The following is an 18,300-nucleotide window of genomic DNA, read 5'->3' on the forward strand; positions in this document are numbered from 1 at the left end:
GCTCGTTAAGGCAGCACTGATATATATCGCGTTGACGCGCGAGACCGTATTGGGGCCCATTTTGCATCACGCATCCGGCTTTCGAACGACCCTGTAAATCCACGGCAAGTGCAACGGCGTCGTAACGGTGCGGTACAGGGAGAATAATTTTAGATCGTGAAATTATTTTACTCGATCTTCGATTTCATTAGACAGCTTATTATCTAAAATCTTTGGAATGGAATCTAACTCTAAAAAGTGAGAAAAAGTGAGCCAGTGTTGTAAAAGAGACTCAATTGTCAATTTTTAAGAGTGAGATTTCGCTCCACAAAGATTTTAGAGGGTAGCTACAAGTATTATTATCTCATTATTGATTGAGAAAATAGAATATATCTAAAATAGATGAAAAAATTCAGTTGTAAGTTTTATCAATAAAATGTACGTAAAGATAAGCAAGAAAGAATATCAATATTATGATAAAAGTTCTTTCAGAAAAAGAAAACAATATATATATATAAGAACTCGTAAGAAAGATACGATTGTAAGGCATAAAAGATTCGTGTGTATATATGGGAAAAAAGAAAGTTTGTCTATCATTTTTTGAATTGCACTTTTCAATTTGTCAGTTTATGTACTTACAACCCTATTATACGGAACCGACTATCCGTCGCGGAAACGTGCTTTGACGACCGAAATCGGAATCGTCAGGAGTAAACTTCCTCCTGGACAAGCACTATAATTCACGCCGACAAACATGCCATCGGAATTCGCACGCATAACCCCTTCGAAATACCGAACACACGCATCCGCAAACTGTCAGTTACACGGAAAATATTTGCCCGTATTGTCTAAACAATATCGCGTACGATTGCGTACGGATCAAATAGAACCACCCCGGCGCCGGTTAAATTAGAAAAACAAAGGGAAAAGGTATCATTGGATCCAGAGGTAAAGCGGAATGATTTGTTACGAGATGCAAACGAGATCATTAGTTAATGAACAAACGTCATTGTTGCACCGCCGGTACAAAATCACTCGCCTCATTGTCCGTTCGTTCGCGAATTTGTTATCTCGGACATTATGCTATTTTCGCCGATCTCCCCGGCTGTAATTAACTGTCAGACGAAGTTATACCGTAAGATATAACCGATTACAATGTAGATGTTGGATATTCTACAGATAAGAACTATCCTGCCCGCTGAAGAAATCCCGACCATTAGAGCGCGGAGAATGCTCTTCCTATTATCGGACTTCTTTCCTCGATCTACCATCGCCGCTTCGCATAACGATGCCGCTTATCGCGACGTAGCGCGTCCGCACGTAGTTTTACGGTTTGGAACGAGCGGGAAAGGGAGAAACGTGAGAGAAATTCAAAAAAAGGAGGCAGTGGAACGAGCGAAAATGACTTACCGCCGAAGAGTGCAGTAGGATCGAGCAACGGATTGGCCTGGTCCGCCTGGAGTTTCTCGGAGGTGGAGGTGGCGCCCGGAGTCGCCGCCGCCGCTTCAGCTCCGCCACCTCCGCCGCCTCCACCGCCCCCGCCTGATGCGGAGTTCTCCTTCTCCATGCCAGTCCCCTGAAACATCGCACATCCACCCATGGTTTCGTTAGACAAGTTCGCTCTCACGCGCAACGCGCGAATCCCGCGATGCCGCATCGCCAAGGACTCCGCGCTGTTCTTGGCTGTTCTTTACCTCGAAAAATCCCCCGACGAGGGGGAGGAGACAGAACAGGTTTCGCGCCGCGCACGATATTTACGACGAACTTGCAGCTTGTAGTGCGTCGAGATTTCGGTACGCGAATTTTTGACGAGGCGTGAAGCTCCGACGACACGGCGGATTATTGTTTGAGAAGAAAAAGCGACGAAAGCGTTTTATCGGTCGACATAGAGGAAAGGATTAAAAAAAATTTGTTTACTCAATAAATATGCATGATTTCCGAGGTGTAATCAAAATGTCTTTGCCAGAGACATTTTTCACTTTCTTAACGCATTACGAAATAAACGTATTATAACGATATCGTAACGCTTCATAAAAAATCGTTATTAAATTAATTTAATTTAATGTATGTATTAAATACAGGATTATAGCTACATCAATAATTCGATAACATAAAATCGATTACTCTTCTATTAAATTTTAATTCCACATCGTATTATAATTTACAATCGTAACCCACATGATCATTTAAAAAAGAATCAAATTTTTGTAAATGATTGTATTGATGCAAATCATCGAATTAGAAAGCTTCTACTATCTCATTTTTCTATATAATTTCCTGTATGTACAATAGCCAATGCAGAACCGCCTCGGATCGGAGGTATTCGAAATTCCTCCGCGTAATTGCGACAATTAAGCAGATCATCGTGGAAAACATTTGCGCTCCTCGTGAAATATTTCTCGATGAAAATATAAAAAAAAAAAACAAATCGCATTCATACATTACACTCCGAGTACTCACACACTCGCACACGCACACGAGCGCAGCTCGCACGTATTTGCATTCGACGACTGTTTACCAGTCGAAGAAAGGCTTCCTCCAGCGGCGCTTTAAATAAAGGTCGTTCTCCCCTCCATCTTTTCCCCTCCAGCGCTTCAATCAGCTGACTGGCGCACTCCCCTCCCTCCGCCGCCCAGCTGTTGTATAAATATACATCGTTACAACGTTGAGTTAGGTTAGGCTGATGCTAGGCTAGACGATGCACCGGCGGCGACGGCGGCGACGGCGCTATTATCATACAGTATAGTTATCATACGTACGAGTCCTCGATAGATAGTGAATCGGATTAACGTCGTCGCCATTACGTTAATTAACTTCCTTGAGTGAAGCGATTTTTCATCTTTCATATCTTTTTCGGTCTTCCTCCGGAAATCATTTCAAGCTTCAACTATTCGTGGCGTTTCGCTGATATTTGTATATCGAATGCTCGTATCAAGTATGTGTCTACGTGGGAAATTATCTTTCTCTGTTTCTCTCTTTCTTTTTCTTTATCTTTAAGTCTTTCGAAAAGCGTCATTTCAAAAAGCGCGAGTGCATCGTTCATGTGATAAACGGATTCTCAATTCGAATGGAATGTTGAAACAGCTTTTACTACCGTTATTAACTCGTTTAATTCTTAAATATATAGCTGTGCACACGCCGCGAGCGAGCTGTTTCAATGCATTTTCCCGTCGCTATTCATGCGAGCGGAATGCGCTTTCAAACGCAAAAGAATCCGCGCTCGACGAATTCATTCTAATTCTATTAAAAATGGAATTTCCACGCTGGAGAAAATGTATACAAACATATTAACAAAACACAAACAAAGAATATTTACGTTCACACGAAATTCACAGAAGAGCCTGTGTTCGTTAAAATTTACACGTGCGACACGTAATCGATTATTTTCCAGCGGAATGTATTATTCATTGTAACGATAGAGAAGAATTCTAATGCATACCTACTTCCTTTCTACACATTATCATGTTACAATCGGAATAAACTTGATAAGGAAAATTCACCGTGGTCTGGTATACACAATAGCCTTCATTCGACTACGAGTCGTCACGCGATCGTTATCGGCGACGTATTGATTCAAGTTGGCCCCTTGTTCTTATCAGGTTCGTACACGGTCTTGTTGGAGAATCTCGCAAAGCATTCAGGATTTCTAGGGTCGCGTGGTGATCGATCCGTTGAATGATGGCGAAAGTAACGTATAAATAATTCTGCGTCTTTATCCTCGTTAATCTAATGGATGAAGATGGATAAAGAAAGCACTTAAGTATTGAATGATAGTAGTGCTAAGGCAGAAGAAAGAAAGAAAGATAATCCGATTTAAATATTTCAAAGACATTTCTAATGTGTGCGTCTACATTTTCCGTGTATCTTTTTACGGTGGCTTCCTTTTACTTTTATAAGAGGATCATCATAAAATGCCTCTTCTATATTTAACCTAGACATTTAAGATATGTGATGCTCATAACAGATTAAAAAAAAAAAGATTAGACTGTAATTAATATATACAGTCTAAAATCATGTTCTTTCTCATTTATCAGCGATCTCTTTAATACATCATCTTTAAAATGTTATATAGTATTATTTTTTTATTAAAAATTTGATTTTTGATATAACGAAATAAATCTATTTATATATACAAACATACAAGATTATATAAACTTTAAATTTTTAATAATTATTATACAAAATATTATTCGTAATTATCGAAACAATATTTCGATATCCATGGAATTTGCACGATTATTTTGCATCACAAGCAGTTGACAAAGAAACTCTTACAATGGCTTTTATTGCGCTCTCAGATTCGTGAATGGTGATGTCGTGCGAAACCTCTCGTTTGTAATTGACAAAAGAAGCCGCGTAAAAGCTCTTTGCCGCCGGAAATTATCCTCCGAATAACTGTGACAGAAAAGCATCCTTTCAATATCTCCGACTATTATTGCCGCTCCTTTGCTTGTTGATAAACTAAAAGTGAAAAATTGCAGACTAATTAACGAAACTTCCGAGTTTCGTATTACAATAGCTTCAATATCAAAATTTCAATAACTTTACTTCTGCAAAACTTGTACATTATTTTCCAATATTTTACGATACGTATACTATTTGCATTTCGAACATTACACTTTTATCATATCTAAAAGGATCAATTTCTTTCATCGCATAAATACAATAGAATCAATATTTTTCCTGGCTTTTATTTTAAAATTAGAAACAAAATTTAACAATGTGACAGAAGTGTGATTTCTTGTTATTGATCAATATATTCAAATTCTAAAAACAAAAATGTCACGATAGATGATTATTGACGTAATATCAATCCTTTAATATGACGAAATTTTCCTATCATCTCATTTCCAATTAAAGTTTTCGTTTTAATAATAAAATCACAATTTATCGCGTAATAATTCTATTTTTAAATAGAATAACATATTAATTTAAAAAATTGAAAATTCGAGATATGATTACAATTTAAGCGTTGCTGTAGTTTATTATATCCGGACGACATCAAAACTTTTTAATAGCGAAAGGAAAGAGAGAGTGATATACAATTGAATCAAATACTTTAGTTTACACGAATTTTCCTTTCCGCGTAACTTCGATAATTTTTATAATTTTTGAACTCGCGTAGCATGCGCACGATGTTGAAATATATTAAAATCTAGTTGAAATTATCACCTATATCCAACGAACGTATAATTAGAAGCATCTCCCGGGCGAGCTAAATAACGTGGTGTAACCAAGCCTGCAATTATTGCTGCAGCAACGGCTTAACCAATCTTTTCAGAAGAGTTTCTTTTCTATGTATGTACATCACGCACAACTTGCATATAGAGATGCTTATAACTAAACACATTTTTTTATTCCTTCGAGTATTACGAGTACATATTCAACTTTTATCAATATTATTCGATATAATCGAGGGAATTTATCATCATAAAGAAAAATTTTTCTTTATGACAATAAATTAATAAAATAAATCCGTTATAAATATTAGAATAAAAATGTGCAGAGTATTTTTACTCGTAAATTTCTTTTAAAATAATGTTTTCCTATTAGATATCGATTCTCAATTAATAAAGAGAAAATCTGAACTTTGTTAATGTCATCTAATAATTATCGGAATACAAATTATCGCGATCTAAAATAATACGTGTAACAAAAATAAAAGAGTCAATGCGCGCGGATAATATCGAGGTATCGTAAAGATATCTATTCGAGATTCGAGATTCGACATCGTCGTCGTCATCCGTACGGTGTTCGGAATATCCGGGCGAGCTCGCGACGCCACCCGGTTTTCAGCTATAGCGGGCATACTTCGAGATGCTCGTAAATTGGTGAGGAAGAGAAGGGCGAGGAACGAGGGCGAAGGGAGGTGCGCGAGAAGAGAGGTGGACGCCTTAAGGCAAGGGAACGTGGGGGCGGCGAACGAACCGAGAGCAAAAGGAAGACACGGACGACCATCGATTTCTCGACCGGTATTACGCTCCTTTCCTTCGGCCGGGAAAAGCTCGGGTGCCAGGCTGGAACACGGTCGTTGTCGTGGTAGAGAAAAGAGCCCGGTGACGAGGAAGAAAACGCGCCGTTTGTTCGCGAAATGCGACGCCCTTGCGCCGACAATGCGCGTTCGACTTCAACTTATTGCGTTTATTCTTGCGCTTCCTCCGCTTTCCTCCGCTTTCCTCCGCGCTTCGGATATCTCGACCTTATTATTAATCCGTGAATATCTCGCATCGGCTTAAATTGAGATAGCGAATAAATCAGTTTATTCAGAAAGCACGTTACCTCAACATTTTTTTTTTATTTTTCACGAAAAAGAGCATTTGGGAGAAAAAGCAGCATGGTATCATTAATCCTCGATTACAGCAGTGGATATCATTTAGAAGCGAAATTTTTAGACGGTTGTACAATTGGTACAATTGGTATTATGAAGTTACTGCAGGTAAAAAAAACTTTGAGCCTTCCTCTGTCAATCGCCATAAGGCAGAGGTTCATTTGCATTCAGTACTTCAAAGAAAACGATTAAGTGCAGTTTTCATAGCTGTAGTTGAAGGTTAATAAAAAATTCTACCCGACTGCTAATGCAGCCTAATGATATATTCGCATGTGTTCATTCTTATTAATAATGTAATGCAGGATGTGGTATCTGTGTCTAATGTTTTCCTATTTCGCCACATCAGAGAGATAGAAAAATGCGTGAGATTATACGATAACCATGCTCTTCGAAGCAAAGCTAGGTATGATTACTATATATACCGGCAATCTCTCTCTCTCTCTCTCTCGTAGTCAACTACAGCTTAATAAACTTTGGCTTAATATTTTTACGTAAACCCATTTCTGTATTCACGACAACGCTGGAGGGGAGATATATAATTACGAGCGTTGCATCGATGTCACTGTGCCGCATCAGATAATACTTCCATATACGTTAATTATACCCGATTCCATTCCCCTGTGCTCGAAGGAAAAACATACAGCCACGCGGACCTTGCAACATGAATGTTTCATCCTGAAGCGAGCGTATCATCGTTATGTCGTAACAGTAATTAGCGAATTTAAATAGAACGCCAATTTGCAACAAGTCCATCGCTATCCCGTAAATTGTTAATTGCCGTAATGAAACCAGATGTACGTGAATATAATAATATTTGACGAACCAGAATGTTCGCTTCGAAAAGCTCACCAGGGAGATAAACGCGAAACAATAAAGTGAAACGCATAAAACCATGATACATAAAATTGCAAGTTGATGTGTATAAAACGTAATAGCGCGATTCTAATAGCTCGGTAGGATGTGGATAACATTGTAATTAATACAACATTGAGAAGATCGATGCGAACCGTGAAAACAGTGAAATTTCAAATTTGACGAAGGCACATTTGAAATCGAAACAGCTCGATAATTAGTAAACAGATTCGGTAAAACGCGACGATATCCTCGACTCGTCTGGACAACTGCAACGTTGCGATCAGTTTGCGAGACAGAGCACGCAAGCCTTTAGTCTCGTCACGAAGAGTGGCTCTCGTCCGCTCGCTCGTCTCGCTCGCGCAGCTTAGTTTCTCATTCAATGAATCCTTACATGGAACACGTCGCCGAGAACGGCGGACATTACGCGCGTTCTCCGTCCTCTCCCCGACCGTTCGTGCCGCAGCAGATGGCACTCCTATCTGCGTCAATTACAGGCGGACTCTTCTCTCGTCGGGGCGTTTCGAGGGAAGAGATACGTGGCGCAACGAGGACCTCGGATCTTGATGGTTTCGCAGAGAGCGAACCGACATTACGGGCGGCCACGTTGGTGTGCGGGCGGCAGGGATCGCGGGATAGGAGTGAGTAGAGATGAGAGAGAGAGAGAGAGAGAGAGAGAGAGAGAGAGAGATCGTCGCAAGAGATGGCGGAGGTGGAGGAGCAGCACAGCAATCAATACAGAGCCAGCAGAGCAAAACCATCCCTCGACTACTCTGTGTGTCGCTCTCGCTCTCAATCTCTCTCTCTCTCTCTCGAACAACCGCCGATATTTCTCTCCCTTTCTCTATTGGGCACCACCGGAGTAGTTTCTCTCTCTCTTTCTCTCTCCCACCTTCGGTCTATCTCTCTCAAATCGGAGCGCAAATACAACGGTTGCACGAACGCGCTACAGCGCCGTTAACGGGGACTTCCCCACGCGTCCGCCAAATACACACGCAGATGCACATGCACATCCGTGCACCAATACGAGAGCGCGCGTACGCAACGAGGCGACCGGGCGTCATGCTAGCGTACATACGTCGCATCGGCTGCAATTATAGCGGCGATGCTCGTAGCGCGTAACATGAGAAACAAGAAACGTGGCGTGCGAGCGAGCGAGCGAGCGAGCACGAACACGAGAAGGTGTTCCTCCCAACCAAGCGCGCATACTTTTTCCGCGAACTCGGCTATGCCGTGGGGAAAACGCAGAGATACGCGGAAGCTGTAATAAGCGAATTATGTGGGAGTATTCGCGACGGCGATCGATACGAAGAAATGCGCCGGGCCGAGCGCCCGTAATCCCTTTCGAGAATGCCGCGACGCCCACGATGGAAATCGCCGCCGCCGCCCTCATTCGCGGTGAATCGAATTCAAATCGATTGCGGAATGAAGTCATATTAACGCTCAAACAGCACTTTATTCAGCGAATAAATGCAGACCCGATCGGACTGTAGCAGAGAGCTGTGGGCGAGCTGGAGAAACTCTCGAGCTGAACGAAATGCTCGAAATATCGCAAGACGATTATTAAACATTTTTATTCAATAATGAAATCCATTGAAATACAATGATAGAAATTAATGTTTAATAAAACGTAATGACCTTACATATCCGTAATAATCCGTATGTTATGAAAAAATAATATCTTAAAACTTTTCATTTGATTTATAAACTTAAAAAGAATATGAAGAGTACTTTATAGAATGGAGTTTGCATTCTCTCTCTCTCTCTCTCTCTCTTCTGTTCCAATCTTTCTCTCTTTCTCCTCTCCTCTCTCATTCTTTTTGTTTTTGTTATGACACGTGTTTGATGCATTTTATACGGTGTTCTATAGTCATATAGGAAGTTCGAAGAAGTGCTATTTTATGAAACATTTAAAAAAAGTTTAATATGACACATGGCACACACACATACACGCACGCACGCACATATATATGTACACAAAGTTCCTACATAACGCTTGCGATGAAAAAATAGAAAATCCGATAGTGAAATATTAATGCAACCCGTATTCTTGACGCATCTACCGATCGTTACGTAGAGAAAAAGATCAATGATCGGACACATCGAAACGCTCGTGTACGTACGCTTACGAAAATTGCCGCTGGCTATTCGACTTTCTCCTACCTCACGATGGAAGAAGACGCGATTAATGAGACGCGATTAATGAGACACGAGAGCGCCACGATTAATATAATCGTAATTGTCGAACGTAAATTACAGGATGAAGGAAGCGAGAGCGGCGAGGCAATAAAACCCGGCGATATTAAATTCGCAATTTGGGAGACATTACATATGCACGGTACGTGCGTACCGGCATCGCTTAACGATCATTTCGCGGCACTCTCGTTATAACGCACGGCACTCGTTCGCCATATACGTGCGCACATACACAAGTATACGAGGTATTCGTGTACTCACGATTAATTACGAAGCTTCAACTCATAGTAGAAGCCGGCTCCGCGAGACTCCACCTCGCACCTGAAACATAGAAATACATCGCATCGTTAATAACAACGTCGAACACTCTAGGTAGATATGTTCTTATATCAACCGGCCAAACGAGGATTATTAAGATGCGAACATGTGTAATCACCAGCGAATAATCTCATCGGTGCGCGTTTTCTCATGAATTGAGGATGGACGCTTCGTTATTGCGCATCCACGCATGAACGATCTGATAGAATCGACAATGGTAAAACAAACTTTCCGCTTTTAGAGCGAGTTACTTCAGTTTTCTCAAATTCACGTGTAATCCATGTTTGTGAATTGACTTTATCGAAATGCAGGGGCCGCAATGATTTCAGAAAAGTTTTGCAAACTTTGTGTGTGTTGTAAAACTAGCAATTATTATAAATGGAAAAAAGAGCTCTCTCTCTCTCTTTGGATTACATTATATGTATAATAATGCGATTAACGGATAATGCTAGTAACTAAATTAATGTTCATGGTTGATACAGATTTATATTTTATATAGATATATAAAAATTCAGTAGTTGAAAACACATTTTGTCAGTTCTAGAAATCTTCATTTGGTGATGTTTATGAATGAAAAGGCGATACTCAAATCGTTCAGAGGATTAATTAAAAATACTGCTAATCGAGATCTATCGAGAGGGAGATAATTTCCTAGAAATGTCAAATGTGTCGAAATCTATCTATGTAAAAATACATATTTATAAATAAATCTAATTACCACTATAAAGATCGTTTCTTCTTTTTATTTACAGATAACGAAATAGCAGTTGATAGTAATGAAATATAAATGAAAACACTCCTCTCTCGATAACGACAGCCTTCGTAACGACAGTCATAATTCAGAGTAGTACGAAATTGAGACTAATTCCGAATCATTCATCATCATTACACATATCGTAACAGTTAACTAGCCGAAAGGTTCGTTGGGAGAGATAAGTGAGTGAATCTGGTATTCGTAACTACGCGCGTGCGCTAGTCGATGCACGAAAACGCATCGTGCATATAAACCGTGGAATCACATCCGCGTATCGGTATTCGCATCCGCCCCTCCTCCGCCCCTCCTCTCTCCTATTCGCTTCGCTATTTCTCTCGCTCTCTCGACTTTTCCCTATCGGCGCAGCAAAGTGATACCACAAACAAGTAAATAGACTGCCGGCTGGAATTGACCAAAGTAATATTTGCCATCGATCGCGTTTGCCGCGGGAAAGGAAACACATGAATGTAGCAAAGCGTTTACATTGGCGTACGCTAATGCATGAATGCCGAGTCAATGTTAGCGTTGCCTGCCTCGCCGTTGCGAAGTCGCTATTCGGTCGCGCATCCACTCTGCGTTTCGATAGAAATTATGATCGATACGATGGATATCGCAAACGTGTGTATCTAACCGAGACAATCGTATATGGCGGCATTCTCCGCTACGGAGTAACGATACAGCTGTGTCCCTTTAAACACCTAGCATTTCCAGATTTTTACGAATCACTCGCGAAACTTACGTGCAATATCCCATCGTCCGCATGTACTATTTCTGCGATTTCAAAATAACATGGCTTTTATTTTTTTTTTTTAATAAAACAATCATCATCACACATAGATTATTAGCGTTGAGTTCTGGTTTTGTATGATTTCCATCTAATTTTTTTACACGTGCAAAATCTATGATATAACGTACATGATGAACCCTTAAACGCCCCTTTTTGGGAAAAATCCTTGGGTATAACATATCTAATCCAATTCAATTGCTTATAACTTTAATTGCTTATAAAAAAATAAACAATTTTTTTCGAAACGATACCAAGTAAATGTATGTATCTTTATGAATAAAATAGTTGTAAGGAATAGAAAAAGTTGGTGCATCAAACCGAAAAGATGTTTAAAAGTTAATAATAACATTTTTTTTAACAATTGTGAAAAGATAAAACGAATATAGTAATACTGTACGCTCTCGTATTTTTAAGGAAGTTTCTTCTAAAAAAAAATGCGCATGCATTAACATTGATATCGCTCAACAAGTCCACCGGAGAAAATAGGTCTTCGTGAAGTACGAAGTCCACTAACCGCGTTCTGGATACAATCCAAATGTGTGTTGCCCCATAAACCAAATTACCACTCACAATAAGACCTGGAGACGGCAAGACGACGATGTAACATCCTTGCGTAACATAATTATATGAGCAGGATGGTGTTCTCTACAAACTCGAACAAGAAATACCTCGGAATCTCGCAAACTTCACATTCCCGGCTATATTAACTTCCTGCCAAAGTTCTTTCCTCTGTGTTGCTTGTCGATGTACGTAAAATATGCGGAAAATAGTGAAAAAATATATTTGACGCTAAAACAGTAGAAAAAAAACATTACATATTTATGCAATAAAATCTAAATGATATCGCAAACTATTAATTAAAGAATTATAACGTTGTATTTTGTCACATAATCCAAATATATATTTATCTTTAAGTTTATATATATTTATCTTTAAGGCTTACAGTTTAAATATCTATTGTAGAATTGACCTAAGATCTGTTCTACAATAGAATCGTAAGCGATAAGCCTAAGCCGTAAAAAATTGACCAATCATAGTCTATTATTCTTCTCACACTTAACTGTGATTGGTCAATTTCTTACGACTTGCGATCCTTGTAGAATAGACATAAACAAAGTTACGTAAATGTTTATCTACAAATAAATATCGTCTCTACGACTGTACTATATCTTTCCCTCGTGATCGCAGAAAAAGAATCGTTGAGAAAAAAACCACGTCATTAGTGGCAAGAGTTTGCCACTATCTTATATCATTTGCGCGCTTCAACTTTCTCAACACGTCTACGAATAATCAATAATCTGTTGTGCAATTAATTACGTGCACTCTGACACGACCTTTAGTTTTTTCATTATGCGGAAGGTGATTTGCCCTCGGTGACGCGGATTAAAGAGTCCGGGACTCAATGGTTTGCTCGACCTCGACCGATTTTATCAGCCCGGGCATTAATTCATTAATTAACAAGGAAGGCTCTTATCTGCTAGCGTTGATAACAGCCAAAAAGTCTCGACCTAGCACACAGCCGAGCGGGGAGAGGCATCTCTCGCGTATAAACGTGGTGGAAAAGCCACACCGCGATGTTTCAGCGATATCAAGCGCTTCAATTGTATCCATAATTCATGAATAACGTGACGTCCGTCATCCAAACGTCAATCGCGCGTGCACACACACACACACACACACACACACACATACACACACGCATATATATGACGTACGTACGTAACATGCGCGCACTCGCGCGCGCGGATATTTAAATTAGCAGCATCGTTCGCAATAACAATAACTTTTATTGGCAATACCGCGACGCAAAGCGTCAGCATATTAATCTTTTACCGCTCACTTTTGTGCCCCGTAAAAACGGAATTATAAAGTATGAATTGTAAATTATACCGATTTCATTATCGCGTTGTTGCGGTCGTAGATCCGACAACACAATTTACTTCATTTTATCTCAAACGGAAAGAGACGTGACGCGATAAGACATGATCGACTGTATCAATAATGGAAAAAAAAAAGAGATATTACACAATTTTCTATCACACTGCTGTATAATTAAGAACACGCCTTTACGCGCTTCGTCGATGCTCGTCAAAGCGGAACACGATTACACGACCCATACGATTACATACCCATATTTATTTGTGAGTGTATAAGTGTGGAATAATATAATAATTATCTTCAGCAATCGATTATTTCGAACGGTGCATTTTGTTAAATTATAGATCGGTACGCAACGACGAACGGGAACATGAAATAGCCATTTTGCCGCTGTTAACTGTTGATACAGACAGTAGAATACCATCAACCACAACCATTGATTATCGTGGCCATCATGATACATCTTGCCCACAGTTCATTTATTCATGTATAACCAATTGTTATGCCCAAAATGAAGAACCACGAATCTATTCTTGAATATACATACTGAATGCAATCATTATAACCTCGATGGATTAATGCAGAAACACGTATTTCCAACTCCTGTATTTCTAATAATTACGCTAAAGGGAATAATGCAAATTGCAATATGTAACATATGGATTAAGGCAGTAAATAATTTAATAAATATAACCAAACACAGTATCCATTATAAATTCTTTTTTTTTTTTCAAGTCATTTTTCAACTATCCCAAGTCTGTTCCAGGTCCGTGATTTTTCAAGAATCTTACACGCTAATTACGATATATGATTGACGTTAACTTCTACATTGATCTAATCTACCTTAACGATGACTGACGAAAAAAAACCTCGGAAAGAGACAGTGCTCGATGGAGTTCAACGATCCCTTGAGAAAGTGCTTGTAAATTGCGCGAGTTGTAACGAGTCAGCGGGACTGACTGAGTCATCGATATAACTTTACGTACGCACTACTACAGTTTCATTCACAAGCACTACGTTTTTACGCGCTGACGCATACACGCGAACACGCACATATGCCATTGCTATGTAAATATCTATATAAACGTGAATATAGAATATGTCAGACAACTTTATCTTTATCGCTGGTGATGCGCAAGATTTTCTTCAATCGTTTTATAAATTTTGTAATGTAAATAAAAAGTAATAATAGTCCAAAATTCAAAAGCGAGTTGAAAGACATTTATGAGTATATTTTTTTTAATAACATACTGTTACATTAATTCTAAAAATGACCGGGGGAACATTTCTAATCCAATTCTCTCCTCAATATTCATTTTAGTTTGTACTCGAGCTCATCAATTATCGCATTAAAGAAATAACAAATCCAAAGTCAAGATGTCTTCAGTTAACTTCATTTGATAAACACGTTCCAATTGTTTGCGAATTATATCTTATCGCCTTATAAATATGTAATTTACACGCCAATAACCGCGGAGATTTACATACGCGTTTTACTTATAATGAATTTATTCTTGGTAGAGTCACAAATATTATTAAATTAATTTATTGTAATTTATTGAACAATCCTACAGATTGTCCGATGTTTTATTTACAATATATCGCAAAATAATCATCGCACAACTTTATTAATCCAGTCTTTATACTTTATTAACTTATTGAGTTCCTTTTTTATTCGTTTCCTTGAAACTTTCGATGAAACAATATATCGATGTATTCATACTTCGCTACTTCGATCACTTTTTTTTTTTTTTTTACTAAAGACATTCATTGATGTATCCCTTTACTCACGGGCGCGCGACCAAATTTAATTTCGCCCCTGTTCAAAGGTTTCTATCGCGCGGTTAATCAACGTGGCAAACAGTTCGCGATACGTATTGCACGACGTGCGCGTACATTGCCATTATCGGCGTGCACATAAACGAGCGCGACGCACACGCGAGCTCTCGTGAGCATGGGGTGAAGAAAATACGTAAACCTCTATTTTATATACTACCCGTGCACGCGCATGTGTGCGTGTGTGTGCGTATATATACGACGCACGCGTGCACGCGCCGCGCTCGGGTATTATTCACTCGAGAGTATGTACGTACGAACACGTCGATCTATGTACACGTATATATAGGTCTGACATATACGTATGTTTACATACGACCTTCCCCATGTACGTCGATATCTGGGTCAGTGTCTTCCCTGAGAGTGGCAATTTCGATCCGCGATTTGACGTGCGAGCGTGATTTCTTTAGTCCCGCGATGTGTAACATCACATTTTCGTCATCGGAAGACTACGATGCATTTTCGAAAAATCTTTTGGCAGGACAATCCACAACAATCCACTTCGCCGCGCCAAAATTTTCAATGATGGATTTCGGTGAGAGTTTGTGTTTTAGTCGATTTTTTTTATTTAATAGAAATTTTAAGGTAGCGATAGCTTCTGTGTGAATGAAAAAAATGAAAAAAAAAATGCAGATGAGAGACTTTCGGCGTATCTCAATGAACGGGTATAGTCCTTAGAAGCTTAAAAGATTATTTTTCGAAATGCGTAAATAAATCAAGAGTGCGTTAAATTCGTGTCTTTAGTAACATTTGAAACATTGTTATTAAAACTTTTGCAATTAGCAACGATATATTCGTATATTAATATCGATGCGGTATATTAATATTCGGTGGTTGTCATTAATTCTTTCAAAATGAATCTTACAGTGGCTTTTTATAAATTAAATTTAAATATGACAATATAACGCGATGCATTGTTCGAATTAAAATCCGCTTATAATGCGATTCAAATTACATGTGTCTCGTCAACATTGCAAAATAAATATTGATGTAAGTAAAGAAATGGATAAATATGTTTCGTAAATAAAGTTTTAAAAATAAAAATGATGACTCGTGACAAATTGTCGTATTGTACACATGTCCGACACTTTTGGAGCATATAAACATTGAATTATCGGAACAATTAATAATTGGATAATTCGTAATAGCGATAAGAATTAATGCAGGAAAGGATATCATTGTTCGGTACGATTTTTCCGATCGGAGTGAGAATATCAAATTGCCTGATATCAATTACGAGATCCTGTTAATTGCACCTGAAAGTTCCCGCGCAATACTACACTCACAATACATTTCCACGAAATATTCTGTTCCTTTAATTATGTAACGACAATGCGCTCCGCTTTTCCCTTTGTCGCATTGGCTGTCATTACCGATGTAGTTAAACAGTCATGTTAATGCGCGCAATTTTATTCCACACGAAACATCTCTAATGCAATGTCCAACGGTGACCACGTATCTTTTTTCTCGATGCATTAATGTAATAATGGATCATCAGTATTTTCGAGATTTCGTTAAAAAGCTTTTCGTTGTTGGCTAGAGAGAATTATGCAAAAAGTATTACGAGGATCTTTTCCCGTGTTGTATAATATTCTATTCCAAATGCTATTCGTGTTAGCGGAAATGTTATAGTACGGTCCCGTCATCTCGCTACCGTTACGCTTTATCTCATATTAATACTAAAAAGTGCATATTTCTGTAATTACCGCAATATTTAATTTGAATAATAAAATAAGTAATGAAATAAGCAGCGTAACAAAAATGTGAAAGACAATAAAATCTCGAAAATTATAATAAAAATAGCAAATGTAAATTAATGTAAATTTCGGAAGAAACAAAATAAGTTATCAAGAACGTACATCTTTTCCATTTATCAAATATACCTATTACCATATAATACTATGTTTAACCGTAAACTTTATTCACTTTTTTGCTCGAGTGTGTGACTTCTTTTTTATTATCCGTCTCTGTAAAATTTATAACTGTGACTCGCTGTCTTCTTTTTCTTGCTAGGCGCTCTGCATATGAAATCGCAGCGCTGCTTGAAAATGCAGTTCGCGCGGTAGCGATCGCGCAGAATAATATACGGGCCGCGTATATGATGTATATGATGTATATCGAAGAAGAGGGAGACTTAAGTACTCTTGATAATTAATGTATGAATTAATTTCGCGAGCAACACCTTCGATACGTCATGCAGTCGCGACGAACCGACTGGAGAACGCAGTTGACGCAATCGCGCAATGGTTACGATTGAGTAATGTGGGTGAAGGCTAATGGCCGACCTCAAAGTTTTAATCGACAATTTTCGCGAAGCACCGCGACGCAACGCGTTTATACCTGTCGCAATATATAATCGATGTACGAGCATTTTCCTCGAGCAAGTTCGTTCCATTGAAACGAAGATTAACTTGCTCGTAATAAAAAATAATAGCCTCTAAAAATCAAATTGCACATTGATCTACTCGTAACATTTTTTTTTTCCATTTACAAGAAAATATGTGCCAATACGCTTGACAGGCAGCAAAAGCAATTAATATCATCCAACAATAAATATAATTAGTTAGGGATATTAAACGCACCGTTTTACATCCCATAAATTATGTGAATCAAATTATTAATGCAACGATAAAATGCCACTTTACGATTCTTGATCGTCCCACTGTCAAATTATGCGAATTATGTTTTTACAAAGTAAGTGTTTCCTCTTTGATCCTTTTAAAAGTAACTACTCTGGGATACAGCAGCGTTGTTGCTGATGATGAAGAATCATCGTACTTGATTGGAGACCGTAACGTTTTATAGTTTAAACTCATTCGTCCAGGTGTAACGAGAGAGGCAGGTTCGAGAAGGAAAATTATGCGTCTCTCTCGATCTCTCGCACCTGCACGCACGTTCCAGTTCTCAGAGTCGCACGGCCTAGATTTTGCCAAGTTACGATTCGCTTCTACGGTAATCCTCGCTCGCTGTAAGTTCTCGCATTCGACTCGCGACTCATCGATAGTAACAATCATCCTGTCGATGAGAAAATACAGATTTTTTTTTTCGAGGTATTGAAAGAGGCGGGAAGATTAAAAAGTCAACTAGCAAACAAAAGACCAACAAGAGCTAGTCGTAGATAGAAAAAAATAACAAAAAGTGTCAATATCAATACGATTGAAATTCGCTTTTTATCAAATTTTTATACCTATAACTGAATATTTGTTTACCTTCTGACGTGAGGATTGTAAAGAGATATTTTGAACTTTCTGCTTGTAAGAAACAAAAAAAAATATATATATATAATAAATTCCATTGTTATAAATAATTATTTAATTACATTAAATCTTTTCAGTCTATAATTGTTGCAACTCTTCTCAGTTTAATCTCGTC

At 38.6% G+C, this 18,300-nt stretch overlaps 1 protein-coding gene across 16 annotated transcripts in view; it reads right to left on the minus strand.

The window, feature by feature from the left end:
• Positions 1 to 18,300, minus strand: part of LOC105148652 (bromodomain adjacent to zinc finger domain protein 2B) — a 158,960-nt gene that overhangs the window by 43,363 nt on the left and 97,297 nt on the right. For all 16 annotated transcript variants that reach the window (XM_087402861.1, XM_087402863.1, XM_087402866.1 and 13 more), the window contains 2 exons: positions 9,617 to 9,676; positions 1,390 to 1,555 (listed from right to left, as the gene is read on the minus strand). In XM_087402861.1, coding sequence (XP_087258987.1) covers positions 1,390 to 1,546 — 157 coding nt within the window. In that variant the 5' untranslated portion in view covers positions 1,547 to 1,555; positions 9,617 to 9,676. The remainder of the gene's footprint in view (positions 1 to 1,389; positions 1,556 to 9,616; positions 9,677 to 18,300) is intronic.

The sequence above is a fragment of the Acromyrmex echinatior genome, chromosome 2, assembly GCF_024713525.1.
Source record: "Acromyrmex echinatior isolate Ae372 chromosome 2, ASM2471352v2, whole genome shotgun sequence".
Taxonomy (NCBI): Eukaryota; Metazoa; Arthropoda; class Insecta; order Hymenoptera; family Formicidae; genus Acromyrmex; species Acromyrmex echinatior.